Source organism: Ambystoma mexicanum, chromosome 3q (assembly GCF_040938575.1).
Source record: "Ambystoma mexicanum isolate Mex_15411 chromosome 3q, UKY_AmexF1_1, whole genome shotgun sequence".
Lineage (NCBI taxonomy): Eukaryota > Metazoa > Chordata > Amphibia > Caudata > Ambystomatidae > Ambystoma > Ambystoma mexicanum.
In genome coordinates, this window is record NC_090926.1 from 1,269,976,985 (window position 1) to 1,269,996,056 (window position 19,072).

At 43.5% G+C, this 19,072-nt stretch overlaps 1 protein-coding gene across 18 annotated transcripts in view; it reads right to left on the reverse strand.

Annotated features, from left to right (window-relative positions):
- Positions 1 to 19,072, reverse strand: part of CACNA1A (calcium voltage-gated channel subunit alpha1 A) — a 2,932,691-nt gene that overhangs the window by 1,277,286 nt on the left and 1,636,333 nt on the right. For all 18 annotated transcript variants that reach the window (XM_069604327.1, XM_069604317.1, XM_069604315.1 and 15 more), the window contains one exon: positions 8,110 to 8,169. In XM_069604327.1, the coding sequence (XP_069460428.1) occupies positions 8,110 to 8,169 (60 nt within the window). The remainder of the gene's footprint in view (positions 1 to 8,109; positions 8,170 to 19,072) is intronic.

A 19,072-nucleotide genomic window follows, 5' to 3' on the forward strand; every position in this document is an offset into this window, starting at 1 on the left:
CAGCTTCCACTAGATGTCGGCCTATGCACAGCATATGAATCTAAGCAGATACAATCATCAGAAATACAATTACGGTGAGTAATGTATCCCATATCTATATCATGCATAAGCCATCCTATTCTATAAGGGACTCTTGAGGTATTTAACTAGCTTGCACTTTGCGTCCTGCTTTACATCCCATCGGAACATGCAGGACACGTTCCGCCTGAATATCGTAAAACCATGAAACCCTAACAAGGGATAAGAGATGCCACAGCTATACCCTGGAAGGAGAGTAAACCAGGCCAACCTGAATCTGTAAATATTGTAACGTCATGGCAGGAGAGCAAGCCAGGCCAAAGGTAATGCGAGTCTGGAGACCTGCTTTTTAAGACTGTGAAATCTAGGGGAAGGGAACCATGCTCACTGAGTGGAAAAGTTGTAAACTGTGAAGAATCCGCAGCTTCCACTAGATGTCAGCCTATGCATAGCATGTGATCTAAGCAGATTCCGCAAGCCTCAGAAATATATATATATATATATATATATATATATATATATATATATATATATATATATATTGATCCTTTGTCGACTCCTCTCGTCCAACAAGCAGTGAGCTGCACTCTCTACAGGGTTGAAATCACAGTCCAGATTTGTTTAATTTAAAACCATTACTTTTTATTAGCTCTCCAATGAGGAAAAAATCCACATCCATAAGATTATAATCTTATAATCCTCCCAAAATGTGGTAATTCAATTTGCAAAGGCATTAACACGTTTCGCGGCTACTTGCCACTTGTTCACAACAACAAGCCTTGTTTGCACACCATATTTAAAAGCAGCAAAGAAAGGGGGTTAGAGATAGCAGTAGAAAGGGGACATACTTCTTAGGTTAACCATTTGTGCTGTTGTTCGTATCAGACATCTTTGCACTGAACCGTTAGCTGGTGGTTGTTAATAGATCCAGTGTGTACTCCTTTCATCTAAGTAATTTTTGGGCCGAATATGACAACCAAAGTATTTTATTACATGAGTTAATGCCGAAGCTTAAAAAGCATTGCGTATCGTACCTTCACTTGATGCATAATTGCAATCTGATCGTACGTAATTAACTCCCATGGGAATTCCCATACAGAGAAGGTTCCGACTCTCTCCGGTTACCGGAGAAAACATCCATATGGGTGCACAGGGCATTCCGAATCACTCGCTACTCTTATTCGTCCATTATAGCCATGTGCATGAATGCGAATGCTCGGGCTATTTTGTAGTTCCAAAGTGCGTTAGCTGCCTATTAACCTCTACGAGGTGAAGCGTGTAGTAAGTACAACTACCACTCAATCACATTACATTTCTGCACTCGTTGCAACCATATGCATGTTCGAAAGTGCTCAGACTGTTTCATAAGTAGAGAATACATTAGCTGTCTATTTTCTTTGCAGATGTAAAGTGCATAGTGCATAAATATACAAATCAACCATTTGAAACCATAAAGTGCATGGTGCATTAGCTAACTTTGGGGTAATGATACATGTAATATATGTGGTAATTACATATGAGGACTCAAAGTGCATGGTGCATTAGCTGCCTTAAACTCTTCACACATATAGTATGTGTCGACTCCGCCCTGATAGGGCATTCATAAAAATGCATAGTGTTTTTTGTATCTACATACCCCTGCATCCTCTAATTACATACCATCCTTTCAATGCAGCGTGGCTAGATCTGCTAAAGTGTACAATGTGGCAGCATCCAAATAGTCCTTTGCATATAATGCATTTAAAGGAATCGTACAAAAATGTTGACCTGGAAATTGTGACGGCCGAAAATGCCGCCTTTTTTTTTACCCCCCCTTAAACCACATATATATGGGGGGGGGTTAGAGTATAATATTAATATGGGTGGGCTGCGGGGGGGTCTCCCCCCGCATATATATGTGGTGTAAAGGGTTAAAAAAAGTCTTCATTTTCGGCCGTCGCAATAATCACATAGATCCCATTTAAAAACCAATTAGAACAATGTGCATGGATGGCAAAATCCTATGTTATACTTGCGGGGTAAACTGACTGCCTGTTTTCTTCCGAGGATGTAAAGTGCAAAGTGCATGCATATACAAGTCAGCCATAGTAATTCTATAAAAATGCATAAAGCATTGGCTGCCTTCAGATATTTCCACATACAATATGTGTCAACGCCGCCATTACAGAACATTCATAAAGTGCATTGTGCTTTATCTATCCTTATAACCTCCACATCCTCTATTCTATACCACCCTTTCAACGTACAATTATTAAATAAACCACATATTTGCAATCCAGTTTCACTGGCTGATAGAGTGCATCATACATTGTCAACCTCTGGGTCCATGGTCCTCCTCCTCCAGCCCCATTTGCTTTCTTCTGCGAAATTGAATCAATTACTTCATTGAACAGTGTGAAATAGAAACAACCACCAATAAAAACAATTAGTCTGTACAGAATAGATAAAAACATAATCGTCAGTTGCATTGTAAGGTTCCCAAAATTCCCTGCATCTCTTCATAATTTTCACTTTTCGGCAGTGAAAAGAGCACCAGCAAAAGATTGTAGGGCATCAGCCGATTTCTGTTCTTCTATTCACTTCCCATATTGTCTATTTCATCAAATTCCATTATTGTCCCAAGAATTTGTATAATTCTTCATCAATATTATGCCCATTCCATTGTTTACTCTCCAAATCAAGGATGCAGCCCCTTTTTGTCTCAATAAAATGTCCTTATCTCCCCCCCTCGGGCCCGTTTCTATTTTGTGGATACCAAAGAATCCAAAACTGGCCATTTTCTTGTTGTGGCATTCTGTAAAATGTTTTGCCATGGGGTAGTTTGCATCGCTGTGTTGAATGGCTCGAACATGTTGTTGTATCCTGGTTTTTAGTTTGCACTTGGTGCTCCCTATGTACCATTTCTGGCACGCACAGGTTAGGACATACACCACATGATCAGTCTCATAGGTGATCTTCTCTGATATCCTGATGGTCAATCCTGTGACTGGGTGCTTATATGTTCTGCAATTTATTGCATATTTGCAAACATTGCGCCGGGTGAATTTAAAAAAAACCTTTTGTGTAGTGAGCCAACTAGTTTCATTCACTTCTTCCTTGGACATAAAACTTTGGACTAATGTGTCTTTAAACAATCGATTTCTTCCAAAACTGATATCAGGAAAGTTTGTTAGACTTTTGAACAGATCTGAGTCAGCCAACAGAATACTCCAGTGTTTTTGTATAATCCTTCTGATGGTTTTGCATTGGTTGTCAAATGTTAAAATCAAACGTGTACTGTCTAGATCAGTCTTGGATTTAACTTTGTTCCGAGTTCCGAATAAGAGATTTTGTCTATCCAACAGTCTTGCTCTTAGGTACACCCGTTCAATAACCTTCTTAGGGTACATTTGTCTATAGAAACATACTGCCGTTGTTCGACTTTCTCTGTCATAGGTTTCAAGGGTGGAATTATTTCTTCTTAATCTCACAAATACACCATATGGTACACTCCATACTAGGTTTTTTGGATGCCCACTTGTTGCGTGTAACGCTGTGTTAGGAAACCTGTGTTTTTTCTGTGTAATTCACAGATTACTGTGTCGTTCACAATCCGTATGTTTACAACCAAAAATGTAATCAACACCCGACTGTGGGTTTCTGTGAATCATAAGTTATTAGAATTAGAGTTCAATTTCTTAACAAACTCCAACCACCCCTTTTCCGTCCCTTTCCAGATTATGAACAAATCATCTATGTACCTTAGCCATAGTGCCACATTGTTTGTTTGTTCCTGATTATTCTCTGTCCACACCTCCAATTCCCCCATGCACCCTTCGTCAGGTTTGCATAGAAGGGGCAAAAGTCATCCCCATCGCCGTTCCCTGTACCTGTTTAAAGTCAGACCCTCCAGCTTATTGCGATTTTGCGATCCCGCAAAATGCCGCGAAAACGGCCATTTTGCGCAAAATGCCGCAAAAATGGCCGTTTTGTGCAAAAACAGCATCTTTTAAAAAAAATTTTTTATTTTTTTTTTTTTTTTTTTAATCTGCAAAAATTACTGTTTTGAAAAAAAGAATCCTCAGGGTGCCAGGTGCTCAACTTTTTTTTTTGTTTTTATTTACACAAGAAATGAAATCACTTGCGCCCCAAAAATTGCAGCCCAATCCACAAGGGACACATGAATGGGCACATTTTATATGCGCGCCCATTCAGATGGCCTTTTTCACCTCCTTGATCAAATAAAGTGGCGTTTCTGTCAATTTAAAAGCACATCCCTCATTTCCAAGCAAGATGCACTTTTAAATGTGCAGAAATTGTAGGCAACCCTACGCGCACGGGATGTGGGGCTGCCACTGCATGACAGGGTCTTTCCTGACCCTGTCATGCATTTCTTTTAAGGTATGAACCGCTGCTGAGTCGCTTGCATTTCTGTTCCTCAAACAGGATAAAAATGCATTTTTTGGGTCACATTTTACAGCGGCAGGCACCTAGAGTGCCTGTGAAAGGCGCTGGGAGCTTGCAGAACACTGTCGGGAGAGCGATTCTATTCAAAGTACTCCCCATTTTGATGACAAAAATCTATCGAATGTTACAATTTGACCAATTACGTGCAGTACTATTCGATCGATTTTTATAAATACTGAACATGTGTTGCGGGGGTGTCACCCGCTCCCCTTGTTTAGTATTTTTGGTCTAGGGTGGTTGCAGAAGTGTTTTCCCCTTTTTCCTCAAAATTGGAGGCGGGGACAGAAAAAAAAGGAAAATAACGAAAAAAGGACCCTGCAGAGTCGGATCCGACCCGCGTTAGAGGGACGGATCCGACCCGCGTTAGAGGGACGGATCTGGCACCGCAGGGTTGCAGGGGAAGCTGCAGCGACCAAGCGGTTAAGTAGGGGAGGGGGTCGGGTGGTGGTGAAAGGTACATTTTGGGTTGTTTGGCTGAAGTGCAAATCAATTTGCAGCAAAATTGACTACGGTCAATTCCGCCGCAAATAATTACACTTCGGTCAAACAACCCAGAACACCATTCAAGGCAGCTGCCAGGCACAATTTGCGCTACAGCTCAAGCCTGTGGAAATGCGCCGGTCACCTTTGAGAATAAGGTGACCTGCTCATTTCCAAAAATGGGTTGTCTAAAAATAGCATATCCTCCGTTCTTTTTTTAAATGCCCCCTCATTTGAGGAACTGGGACAAAATCTACATTTAAAAAAAAATAATAAAAATGGTTACACTATGAGAGAGAGGGAGAGTGATGGGTGAGATGTGAAGTGATGGGCAAGAAAGCAGAGGAAGAGCAGTGGGTCAGAGGAGGAAGTGCTGCACAAGAGAGCAGAGGAAGCAGTGATGCGGTGGGCCAGAAATCTGAGAGCGAGCAGAGGTACAGAAAGTAGAGGAAGCGGTTGGCCAGAAAGAGGCAGTGAGCTGCAGATTGGGAAAAAGGATGAGGGAAGAATGTGATAGAATGGGAGAAAAGATGCAAGATGCAGAAGCAGCACAAAAGAATGAAGGACTGTATATTGAGGGAGGAATTGTAGAGTGTAAGGTGTGAGTTGGGAGTATGATTTGGAGTGTGGCAGAGGCTGGGCAGTGCAGATTGTGACTTGACAGTGTGACATAGCACGTGAGTATTTGTATGACAGAGTGAGAGGTTAAGGAATGTAAGTTATGATGGAGAGTTGGTGAGATGTTTGTGGGTGTTTGGGGGATTGGAGAACATAGAAGGGGAATATTTTCAGCATTACAATTGATAATGATCAATTTAGTTAATACTATTAAATAGGCATGAACATTAAACCAGAAATGTAGCCAAATCAAACACTGATCTGCCAAGCCAGAGACATCTGGGACTCTTCCTATTAAATTAATACAAAAGACACATAATAATGATACCCTGGCTCTCTTCTAGCCTTGCACTCTACCTATTTCCTGCAATGTGGCAATCTTACACCCTCCAGTTAATACAAAATGTCCCGCAAAAATGCCGCAATAAATAAAGGTTTGTGCCGCAAAATTTGCCATTTCATGCCGCAAAATTTGCCATTTCATGCCGCAAAATCCTGGAAGGTCTGTAAAGTACTCTTCGTTAATGAAGAAAACATCATTCGTTAGACATATATCGATCATCTCCATCACGATAATTAAGGGATTTAGGGCCTCATTACACGGAAGGTGGTGAGCCATGGCGCTATTAGCGCCATGGCTCATGCCGGTAAAATACTGGCACCGCCTTGGCGGAAAGGGGATTTACCGCCCCATTCCAAGGTTGGTGGGGCGGTAAATCCCCCTTCCGCCATTGCCCTTCCCCATTCCCATTTCTGCCCCATAGGGCTCTATGGGAATGGGGAAGGCGCTAATTACGGCACCGCAATTTTGCGGTGCCGTAATTAGCTCCGAGGTCCCTTAGCGGGTTGGTTTTTAACGCCTGCAAAAAGCAGGCGTTAAAGCACCTACCCGCTAAGGGACCTCGTAGTAAGGCGGTAATGGTTAACGGTCACCGTTACCATTAACGGTGGCCGTTAACCATTACCGCCTTCCGTGTAATGAGGCCCTTAGTGTCGAAATAGTGCTTACAAGCCTTTTTGCCGTACTCATGTCCAACCGAGGTGTAAAGTGAAACCACATCCATCGTTGCCATCAGATATTCTTTTTCCCAAGGTATACCTTCGATATGGGACAGAAAGTCAGTGGTATCTTTAATGTACGATGGTAGTGTCAATTCGAACGGGAATAGTGCTCCATCTATATACTTAGACATGTTTTCCAATGCTGATCCTATTAGGCAAACAATTGGTCTCACTGGTGGATTCCTGATATTTTTGTGTACCTTCGGGAGAAAGTATATAGTCGGTGTTATAGAGTTTTTCCTCATCAAGAACTTACAAGTCTCTTTGGATATTATCCCTTTTTGTTCCCATTTCTGGAGGAAAAGTTGCAACTTGTATTCCAAATCCTTAAGGATTTTGGGGCGTTTTGGTGTAACAGCTTTTGTCATTCAATTCCTTATATGCTTCTTTAATGCATTCAGTTTTTCTTTGTACCACTATATTTCGCCCTTTATCTGAGGGTTTAATGATGCAATTTTTTAACTCTTGCAGTGCTTTCTTCTTTTCTACCTCGAATTGTCATATTATCTTTAGGAATTCCGTTTTTTTGTTACCTTTGCATACTTTTAAGATCCTCGATTACCAGGCTCTGGAATACTTCAATGTGGCTACCCACGTTGGTTATTGGATTGAACCTTGATTTTTGTTTTAGGCTACTTTTGGCCATCCAATCTGTGGTTATATCTGATTCAATCAGACTATCAGGGTCTGGTTCTGCATCCACATCCTTACCTTTTTCCAATTCCATTAAGTCTGTTAATATATCGAGTTCTTTAATGGTTATGTCTGTCCTTCCTGCTTTTACCTCTTTTCTGTGTTGGCTGGGAGCATTGGTAGCAAAACATTTCTTCAGACAGACTTTTCTTATGAAGTGATCGAAGTGAATTCTGGTCTGCGTATAATCGTTACCAGCAAAGGGGCAGTAATTTAGGCCCATACTTTATATTTTTTTCTGGTCGGCAGTTAAAGTATGTTCCGAAAGATATATATATATATATATATATATATATATATATATATATATATATATATATATGATTGATAAATACTTATCTGCTCATCTTGGCACATATTCAAGTTACAAATTACTATTCGGGAAAAAAGCATGCCTATCACCTATTAACTGCTTATTTATTAAGGTTTTGTTCAGCTGATTGTTTAAGTTTTGATTAACTGACTACCGCTGGTTGTTATGTTTCACAGGGAAGAATAACATTTATTTTTATTTCGTTTCTCTATGAACCCTGTCTCCAACAACAAGGATTGGACACCACGTTCACGCAACTGTATTGTCCTAAGCTAATGCAGACATCACAATTGTGGCTTAACATATGGGGTGTTTAGTAGTTGGTAATGTCTTATGAGTTTGATGTAATTTATATTTAACATTCATGATTTACACTTCTTATGTAATTAAATTTGTATTACATATTTTAATGAACTAAACAATATAGAATGCAGTCTGGTCCCTCAGCATCTGGGTTCAGCGTTTTATTAAAAGCTCACCTTGATGACCATTTCGAACGTAAACACTCCCGTGAAGACATAGTCGCAGTAACGCAGGACCTTTGGAAAGGAAAAAAAGTAAGCACAGGTGAGTAGCAGTAAAATTCAGTCTAATGGGAACTACAGGCGACTTGATTGCACCCACCCCCTACATAAACACATCAGTTATCAGGCCGTGTTTTCACATCACTCGATACCCTCAGAAGTGTCTGGGCTTGGGACTGGAAAGGAGAGGGAATATTGGTGCACTCCTAGGTTTACACTTAAATCTTTCTAATTCCTATAGGTTATTTAGACCCATCAAGGGTTTTAAGGTGTGGGGGGGAACTATGGTTTTAAGTACTTTTCACCTCAATATACGCACTTTGTGTATCAACCAGGATTGTCCCAGCATGACACATGACTGCATGAGAGAATTGCTTCACAGACAATAACAGATTGATGTATCATAATGGATTGAGTTGAATGTTAATAGAATCCAATAGGAATAGACAGTAGGGTGCTTAAATATATCTTTATCAGTTGATCACCCCTGGGGAGAAATAGCGAGCGTGACATGACTCTACAGTTAGGAGATGATAATATGAATATTTGAGGGCATTACAAAGTAGTACAATGTGAAAGGAGGTTGGGGACTATTCTGCAGTTTACGACTGTTAACTTGAACACTCATGATCCTAAATGGGTATATGTCAGGAGATTGTTGACTAATGGCCTCAGAAAAATAGTCTAATATGTTAACACAAAGATGTACTCCAGTAGTCTCTGAATTAATTTTGATATCCTTTTATTTGTATAACTTCTTCTTGCAGTCCATCGAGGCTCCTGAAGAAGAGGAAAGAAGTCCTTGAAACGTGTCGGCCGAAAAGATTGGACTGGCATATCCACACCTTTTATTTTATTTTGTACATTTTTATGTATATTCTGCTTGCTTTGCATCATACAACAAACTTTGTGTTTGTATAAACTAAAACATACAGATATGTATACTTTTTTACAGACTAGTATTGTTCTTTTCAATAAAGCATTTATTTATCAATTGAGCACACTATCTTGTGATTTAATGTTTGTTTAAAGATAATTTAGCTGTTTCATCAGCCTATATCAGTGTGCTTGGGACTGGAAAGGACCATAGAATGACTTCATGACAAAACCATTAAGGCTTACACCTTACATAAGAAATATTTATCATAGTAACATCCTATTTTCATCTAGCGTTCCATTGATAATTCCTCCCGCTTCCAAGTTCTAAAATAATATATGTTGTTATTACCAGTTTTTTTTTCAATTAAGTTTTTATTTGCATTTTGTTCAAATAAGTTGTGAAAATAAATCAAACACATGAAAACAATTCCCATCCTCCCAAATCACCCCTGCCCTTCCCAGGTCTTGATTGTTTCAGTCCTTTTCCTCAGATTGTTTTCGCACGTTCCCTTTTCTCCCTTTGCATTCGATTGATTCCCCCGCTTCTCTTCTCATAAGCTTGTGGGTTGCCATCGCTCCTTCCCTTTCCCTGTTAACCCCATCCCTCCTCCCCATTCGTTGGTTTGCTGACATCTCAGTTTCCCAGGTTGGGGCGAAGCTTCAGGTTACTGCCACTAGTTTCATTCTCCTTGGGCACCATGCGTTTTTTGTAATCCTTCATAAGAAATGTCCTCACTAAGTCCCAGTCCATAAGGAATCTCTGGTGGTCTCCCCAGAGAGAGTATGATACCCATTCCATGGTCACCAAGTCCCATATCTTCCCCACCCATTCGTGTACCTTTGGGTTTGGAGCACAATACAAATAAATAAACACAAAAAATAAGAATTCCTTTGATTTCCACTTGCGGGCTACTAGCAGGGCCCCAGCCATCACCAGAAACACATACACTTTGCTTTGTGCTCTCGTAAGTCAAGTTTAATCTTCGCCACCGCCCCTAATATTTATTTCACCACTTCTTGAGTCATTATCCAAAACAGTTGGACTTTTGGGCATTACTACCATATGTGCCTCCAGTTCCACTACCTCCCTGCATTCCGGCCAACAGAGCTTGGACGTTGTTCAATAAAATGTAGACAGCTTAGTGGGGGTAAGGTGCCACTGGTACATCATCTTTAGCAGATTTCCTGTATCTCTAATGACGGTGCAAGTTTGGGGATGTTTGTCCATAGTCCTGTCCGTTGGTCGTTGTTTATATTTTATTTCGTTTCCGTTTCCCATTTGGGCATGAAGCGTCTTTCCCCTGCTTCTTCCCCTTCTTTAATTAGGCCATATATTGCCCCCACTAGTCTTTTGCGTTGGTTGACTCATTTTTTCGAATGGGGTCAGGTCTCTTGTTGCCGCCTCTTTTACTTTGGGGTTCGGTAGCCAGTGTCTTAATTGGGCATAGTGGAATATTTCCCCTTCTCCCCCTCTAAAGTCCAGTTTGCACTGTGGGAAGGTTTTGTCTTGTTCTTCAAGGTTTTTATCTCCCCACCCTCGTCCATGTCCTGTATCTAGTGGCACCCCCCTTCCTGCATTTACCAAATCTGTTTCCGGACAACCCAGGCGTGAATTGTGGGTTCCTGAAAATCAGAGTGAGGGGTGACGGGAAGGTGGTGAGCTTGGACCGCTTTGCCACCATGTCCCATGAGTTCCCTACCAGGGTTTCGATTTCGCTGCAATACATGTTATGGGGTCTATCTTCCCTGGGCAGCCAAAGGACCTCCCAGAGGTGTGCCCCCACCACTGCCCTGTCCATTTCTTTCCACTTTTCCTCACGGTCGTCCCTTGACCTCTGCCTAATGACTTTGATCTGTGCTGAGTAATAGTAGGCTTTAAGATCTGGTTCCCCCATACCCTCATGTTCCTAGGTAACAACATCACTTTATTTGGGATTTTTGGTTTCTTGCGGTTCCAGATGAAGGCCCTCGTGAGTTTTTCCAAACAGCCCGAAAGTATTTTATTTATTTTTACATTTGTATAGCGCACAAACAGCATGTGGGCATTGAGGCGCTGTTACTTGCAGGGCGCTTAGTTACAGTGTGGGTATGGTACAGCTGGGAATGCATATACAAGTTTGTACATTGATACATTAGGGTGCAGGGTCGAAAAGAGTACAAAATACAAAATACATTAGAAGTTTGTCAGGCTGATGATTGTGGCGCACATTATGTGAAGAGCACCATTTTCATGGCCTTGCGGAATGCCATGAGGGATACCTTGCCTCGGAGGGTAGGAGGTATGGCATTCTAGTGTGAGGGTGCGAGGTAGGGGAAGCTAGAGCCACCTCATGGGGATTCTTATGGGAAGGGCCATAAATACGTATAGCAGTTTTGGTAGGAGGACCGTTTTCAGAACATTGATTTGTCGCATCCATGAGATGGTCAGAGGGCCCCAGCTATGCAGCATATTCCTGATGGACGCCAGTAAGTGGGGGATGTTCACCGTGAATAGTTGGCCTATAGTTTTAGTGATATGGATTCCCAAGTATCTTATATTATTGGGGGCCATTGAGTAGGGGGAGTTGGATTTCAGCTCCCTCTCCCTTTCCGGCGGTATAGTCAGGTTTAGTATTTTGGATTTCCTTCTGTTTATCTTTAGGCCTATGACCTCTCTGAATTGGGCTAACACTTTATCTATTGCATTGAGGGTTTTCCCTGGATTAGTTATTGTTAATAGTATGTCGTTGGCGAAGGCTGCCACCTTGTGTTCCCTACCTCCGAGGGGGACCCACTCTATTTCTTTTGAGTCTCCTATCTTTCGCAGTAGTGCCTCTAGGTGAATGGTGTACAAGAGCGGGGACAGCGGACAGCCCTGTTGTGTTCCTCTTGTTACTGCCACTAGATCTGATAGGTAATTAAAAAGCATAAGGAGGGGTTGCAGGAGTGGGTAGCTATTTTGGCCATAAAGGCTACCCCAAAGCCCATTTTGTTCACGGTGTAGAATAAGAATTGCCAATTCGGGTGTTATTGTGCGTCTGTCTGCCTTGTATGAAGCCTGTCTGACTGGGGTCTATCACCTTTGGAAGGAGATTCTCCAGACGGTTTGCTACGATCTTAGTGAAGATTTTAGCGTCCATGTTGATGAGCGCTATCGACCTGTATGAACCACATAATGTCGAATCCTTCCCTTGTTTGGGCAACAATACGGCTTTCGCCTTCTCCATTGAGGGTGAAATCCCTCCCCCTACCCCGAACTTGTTGAAAAGGGAGGCTAGGCGAGGGGACAGACAGTCCCTGAATAATTTATAAAAGTCAATCGTGAAACTGTCAGGGCCCGGGACTTTATTGGATGGGAGTGACAACATGGCTCTGCGAACCTCCACTATGGTGATTTCTTTCTCTAGGTCTACCCTCCCTCGGTCTGATATTTTTGGTAAACTACAGTTTTCTAGGTATTCTAGCTGGTTCTGTCTCTTTGGGTCATCTGATTTGCATAGGTTTGAGTAGTATTTTGTCAATTCCCTCCTGATGGATGCTTATTTAGAAATGACTTCCCCCTTAAGTGTCCTGATCTTTAAGATGGTCCTATCTTTTTCCTCTTACCTCAGCATCCTTGCTAGGAATCTGTCTGCTTTGTTTGCTTTCACGTAGTATCTCTGTCTACGATGCATTAGGGAGCGTTTGACTCTTCTAGTTTGTATGATTTTAAGATGGCCCCTAATTGCCCTGTACTCCCTTCTAATTTCGCCTGTCGTCCCCAATGCCATTTTAAGCGTAACTACCTCCAGTTTGGTTTCTAGGTCCTCCTCTAGGAGTCTGCGCTCTCTGTCCCTCCGGGCCTTTATCAATATTATTTTTCCCTGTATGGAGGCCTTGAATGAATCCCATATCATGAGTGGGCTTACTACCTGACTGTCGTTGGTTTGAAAGGAGTTCTCTATCCCCTCCGGTAATTCCCCTTTCAGGGTCTCATCTTTGAAGACATGTGCTGGATATTTCCATCTCCATAGCCCCAGGGAGTTTAGTGTCCTTTTAATTTTCAGTGTGATAGGGGCATGGTCTGATAGAGTTATTGATCCCACCTCTATGTCCGCCACTTGCCCTAGCAGGGATCTTGAGACCCAAATGTAGTGTATTATCGATGCTGACCTATGTACATAAGGGTAAAATGTATAGCCCTTAGCGTCACCTCTCTTTCCCTCCTGGCGTCTACCAGTGATAGGTTGTCAATTTGTTCCAGCAATTCCTTCAAGAGTTTGTTATTGGAGTAAGAGATTCTAGCACTCCTGTCCCTTTCTGCGTCCCATGCAAGGTTGAAGTTGCCTGTGAGTATTATTTTCCCCTTCACAAATGCCTCCAGTTTTTGTAATGTCGTTTGAACAAATCAGTCCTGACTTGTGTTTGGCACGTAAATGGTGGCCGGCGGGATAATTTCCCCCATCCGCTGGAGGAGTAGGGCGATATACCTCCCTTTAGTGACTCTGCTTACGCCTATCGTCCTGAGGTCTAGGTTGTTTCTCACTGCTACTAAGACCCCCCCTTTTTTCACCAAATCATTTGAATGTTGGATCTAGTTGTAGCCTTGCAAACTTTCTTATGTTAATCTTTCCCTTGAACATGGGTTTCTTGCAGGGTGATCAGGTCTGGGTTTTCTCTCGACAGGAAGTGTTCTAGTTTTTTACTTTTTATTGGTGAGTTTAGGCCTTTAATGTTTAGTGATATGACTTAGTGTTTTTGCTTAGGGTTTTCTAATTGTGGGCCTTAATTTGTGAGCGTACTTGGCTGGGCATGGACCTGGTTCCCCCCTATTCCCTTCCCCACCTCCTTCCTGCTCCCGGTAAGGCTCTACTTGTATGCTGGTTTCTTGTTCCTGCGTGGGCCATCCCCCTCAATCACTTGTGTCCTCCCTACACTCCCCCTCACTGGGGTGGCTCAACTAGTCTCTAGGCCCTTCCGACTCTCCTCCAGCGTTCCCCCTTCAGGTCGCCCCGACCCATATCTCGATCAAAGAGTCCCCCTCAACCCCCAACCGCAGTTACTTTGTGTTCCTCTCCCCAGGTGCTTTTTGAGCTGTATTTATTCCCACAGACTTGCGTTTAAGTAGAGGAACACCTTTCTGGGGAGTAGTTTTCCTGTGGGGCCTTCTCTGGCGTAGATCCCGCAACACTTGCCCCCCATTTTTTCCTCGGTTTCTTCTTTGACTCTTGGGTGGTCCATTCCCACGCCTTCATTTTTGGATGGCCAGGATGGCCCTGGGTATCGCTGCTGGTTGAATCGACCTCTATTCCCATGATGTTTGCTCCTTCCTCTACCGAGGTGATATTCCTTTGCCTGCCTTCAAGCTCGAACAAGAGGGCGAAGGGGAAGGTCCATCAATATTAGATTCCTCTTTTCATTAGTTCCTGCACTATTGGGCGCATCAACCTTCTCTTAGTGAGTGTGACCTGGGAGAGGTCTTGAAAGAGTTGGATAGTGGCACCATTGAGATCATTTGTTTGTCTTGCGGCGGCTACAACCTTTTCTTTTTGGGCATAGTCATGCATGGCTACCTGGAAGTCTCATGGCCTTCCACCAGGTTCCTTTGTTTTTGGCCCCACTCTATGGATCCGGTCCACCATGATTTCAGCTGGGTCCGCTGCGTCCACCAGATCTGCAAAGATTTGTTTTACTGTCTGGGGTAGATCTGCGTCTCCCACTGCATCAGGGATTTCTTTAATTCCTATACTCGCCCTCCTCTATCTGTTTTCGAAGTCCTCGGTTTGGATCTCCAAGTTGTGGGTAGCCCTAGCTAGGTGTTCCATCAGGTCCTCCACCTTGTAAGAGTCATCGACCATCTCTTGCAAGGCTTTCTCATTTATGTCCGCTCTCACTTCCAGCGTGTGTAGATCTCCCTCCACTTTCTCTAGTGCCCCCGCCAGATCTGCTCTCATTTTATCCAGTTGGGATTGAATAGTGTTCGATATCCTATTACCAAATTTCTGGAAGCATTGTTCGAGGAACGTTTGTGTGACCATTTGCTCCTCTGGCATCTCCTCTTGAGGGGCTTCATCTTCGTCCCTGTCCATCTCTTGTTCGGCATCAGGCTGTGCCCTCCGCATTCCTCCACATTTTCTGTATTGCCCCTTTGTGAGTCTTTTTAGTCCCTTTCATGGGATTCTGGCTGTCTTTCCCTTTGTTTTTTGGCATCTTGTCTTGGTCTGTCGTTATGGGCAAGGGTGGGGGAGTGGTCTCTGATTTCGTTTGTGTTTTGGTTCTCCTGGTTCGTCGGGAGTGGTTGAGGACCTGAGTCTAAGGGCTCCTGTAAGCAATGATCGTGGTCCCCTCTCCAGCCCCCCTACCACCTTTGCGATGGTTGTTCCGCTTTTATCGGCTTGGCCTCAGACTTTATTGTAGCATTGTTGCAGCTTCCCTGCCTTTTCTGTTCTTGTCATCAGAGAGGGCCTTTTAGCTCTGTTCCATTTGGGCTTGCTCCTGTGCCCCAGGTTGGACGTTTCCCAGTTCTGCTCCTTGTTCGCTTACTTCCCAGTTCCACTGGGGGTCTCCCCTCCGGGGTCGCTATTCTCCTTCCTTATGGGGCTAGGCGTTAGTTCGCCCCTGAAGCTCGCCCTCCACTCCTCTCGTGTGCTGGGGGCGGTGACTTGGTGTGCGGGTCTCTGTGTCCCCTATATGGAGGGCTTAGGGCCATTTCTGTACTTTTATTGTTGTCCCCGGCTCCTCTGACGGGGGCCCAGGGATCGGGGGTGGAGTGGTGGAGTCTTTTTGGCTTCGCTTTTGAGAGCTGCCGTCTTCCCCATTGGCTCTCGCCCTCCGGTGTGGCTCCCTTTGAAATGGTCTGTACTTTTTCAGCCTGCGCCGGCCTTGGGTAGTCCTACGCTATGCCTCTGGGTAGCCGGGTCAGTTGTTACGCTCCCCACTGCTGCCGCCATTGTTCCGTAGTTAGGGTGCCGACCCACCAACGGAGGAGTCACTGTAGGCATACACGTGTGGGCAGGTTTCGGGCCGCACCAGTGGTTCATTTTTGCCCGTGACAGCGGTCTCTCCCCCTTCCATAGTGTTCTGTCTGGGTTTATCTGTAACCTCTGTTGTTGTGCTCTGGGTCTGCCGCGGTACCTACTTGGTTAGGTCATTGATCCTGCACCGTCTGTGTGCCGAATGTTACTCGCAGAGGGGTTTATCAACGTTTATAGAGGCTTTCTGTGCATGTGCAAACAAAGAGCACCTCTTCAAGGTGTCCTCACTCCAGCAGCCATCTTGGACTCCGTTATTACAAGTTTTAATGGGACTCCAGAATTAGGGCTCTGTCAGCTCCACTGGCATTTGATACTGTGACTGAATGGTGCACATAAATATTTGAAGCATTATTTATCTAGTGTGCGTTACAGATATGTCACCCCATGAACATTTGCATTTTATCTTTGGTCTTCTTTCATTTGATGGATATTCCATTTTTCTTTGGGACACGTCTGGCAAAGAGGGGGCACAGGGCTTGTTAGTTTTTTCAAGAACCCATTTCAGGGTATCCAGTGATACTCTACACCCACCTCTCAATGTGTGGCTCTTTAAGTCACAATATCCTGTTAAGTCTCACTGTATTGTTACATCACTAATCGCCCTCTCCGTAACTCGTTATTCTTTTTCAAGCACTAATGACATTTGTAATTTCTGATTGCTTAACGACCATCATTCGGTGTTGGAGATTAAACAGATGACTTACCCGTAAATCTAGTTCTGAAAAAGTGGTGTCTTTCATAGAGTCAAATGCTTTGAATACTTCTCTGTCATTAAATTGGGTTTACTCAGTACATTTAAAATAACAATTTAAATTCAACAATGTCAGTCTTTCGAGCAGCCTATTTACCGTAATGTTTGGTCATTTTCCTCCCAGCCAGGGGGCTAGGTAGGTTATTAGCTGGGCCCTGGCAGGACATCTTTAGATTCTGTATATATCACAGTGTAATGTACTCTATAGTCTCATGGGGAATGGCGGGTGTGTTGCATATGAATCTATGAAAGATACCAATGTGGTGTAGCTGCAGTTATATGTCAGCAACTTGTTTCTTCTCCAAAATTGGGTCGTTCATAATTTCAGATGATTTGGAGAGATTAAGAAGCAGTATTATTGTATTTACGCATTACTATAGGCAAGGAAATAGGTCAGGCTTGCCTTTATAGAAAAAGGTTCTATGGCACTGCCTTTCCCACTCTTGATGCTTCCCTTCCTTGTGCTCTGTCAAGGAGTAAAGCACATTATATGTGCTCACTCATTAAATACCCAGCTACCTTTCTTGAACCAAAGTGGCTTAGGCAATATTGCTTATGCGGAAAAAGATTTTTGTGGGCTGTTGATCGAACCTGAATGAACAAGAGTGAACTCTTTTGTACCATCAACATAATAGCATAACATACATTCAGCTTATAAAGCAGTGATCTCCTGACTGGATACATATCTTTTAACTAATGTACTCTTAGTTCACAGTCCCATTTCATCTATATACCCAAGGTGTCCATCCAGGGACCAGAGCCATTTGCATCGCAACATGCGCCTTACACCTTAGCACATTTGTGGGCATGGCCACCGTGGCATGGTTGTGCTCTGCCCCACTGCCTCCACTACCCAGTTTCACCAGTCAGTCTCAATTTTTCATACATCAACTCTAATGTCAACTAACCACAATTTATGGGAGCTGTAGTGAGGGTCATATAGAGATAAGGTGACTATGAACTAGAAAGCCGTCACTGTGGTAATGCAATGTACATTGCGAGGTGCCTTGTAGGACTCCAGAAAATACACCAACAGCCATCTCGCTATGTGGGCCTTCAAAACTGGATGACGATGACTGGCAGAAGAGCAACTGAACGCCATTAAACAAAACATCTGATTTACGAATATAATTGGTTCCAGACAGGTAAGCAGTGCAGACTTCTATCCGACTCACTCCGAAGGGATGGAAAAAAGTATGCTATTACTACTTTCTGGCTAATGTGAAAGGAAGCAGTTTCAGTGGGAGGGAAGGGTGGGTACAGAGATCTACCTCCAAATACAGTGAAATATTCTGAAGCTAAAAATACCTGAATCTAACTCACCCATCTGGTGGAGGTCAATGCAACAACCAAGATTGTTTTCCATGCAACTAGTTTATGCCCACAGTAGCCAGTGGCTCCAAACACGTTTGAACCACATTGAGTTTCCATACCATTTGAGGTCCCTTGGCCGGAGGAAAGTGACTGCCAAGACCACTGAGATGTCTCTTTAAGATAGGATTGGCAGACGACAGTCTAGAGGTGTCAACCTGCACAACGCTGTGTAACAGATGTACCATGAAAGATAAATGATCTTCTCACAACAAAAATGGTACATTTCCCTTTGAAAATTCCAGTGGCAAAAATGTGACCACATTGATTTTATACTAACTACAAGTCAAACCTTATCTGGTTGCTTGAAATATTTTCAGGATATCCTCAGAAAACCACGATGCTTAAGAGTCAATTGTTCAGGAGCAGCTTGCTTAGGCGAGCAATAGCAGAGAGGGATGTAAGACCATGCTCTGCTGCTGAGAGAGAAGGCCATGCATGGGATGCAATGGAATCAGACCTTGCACCGATAAGACAAGACTAAGTGGGGAGGGAACAGGGGAGTAAATAACAGTAGCAAAAATAGTATATATACAATAGTGACCCTACTAGGCTTTGTGATATTTGGACATGTAAGTGCAGTGAAGAAAAGTGCGGGAGATAAGGAGGGGGCATTGGAGGGGTGGTGGTGGGACTGGGGTATGGGCAAGTGCTGCCGGGAGGGAAGTGCCAAGGGGAGCCAGGGAGGAGGCCACCGGCTAAGTGCTAGGGCAGATGAATCGCATGGGTGGTATGCACATTAGCCTATGGGCCCCATGCCTGACTGCTGTGCATCCCAGGCAGTGCTGAGGGGCGGGGGTGCTGGTGTCGACTGGGTAGAGGTCTCAGCTGCAGTGGGATGATTAGCATGGAAGGGAAAGAGAGAAAGAGTTAGAGAAAAGAAGAGTTTTGAGAAGTTTCTGGAATTTAAGGTCTGAGAGGGGCA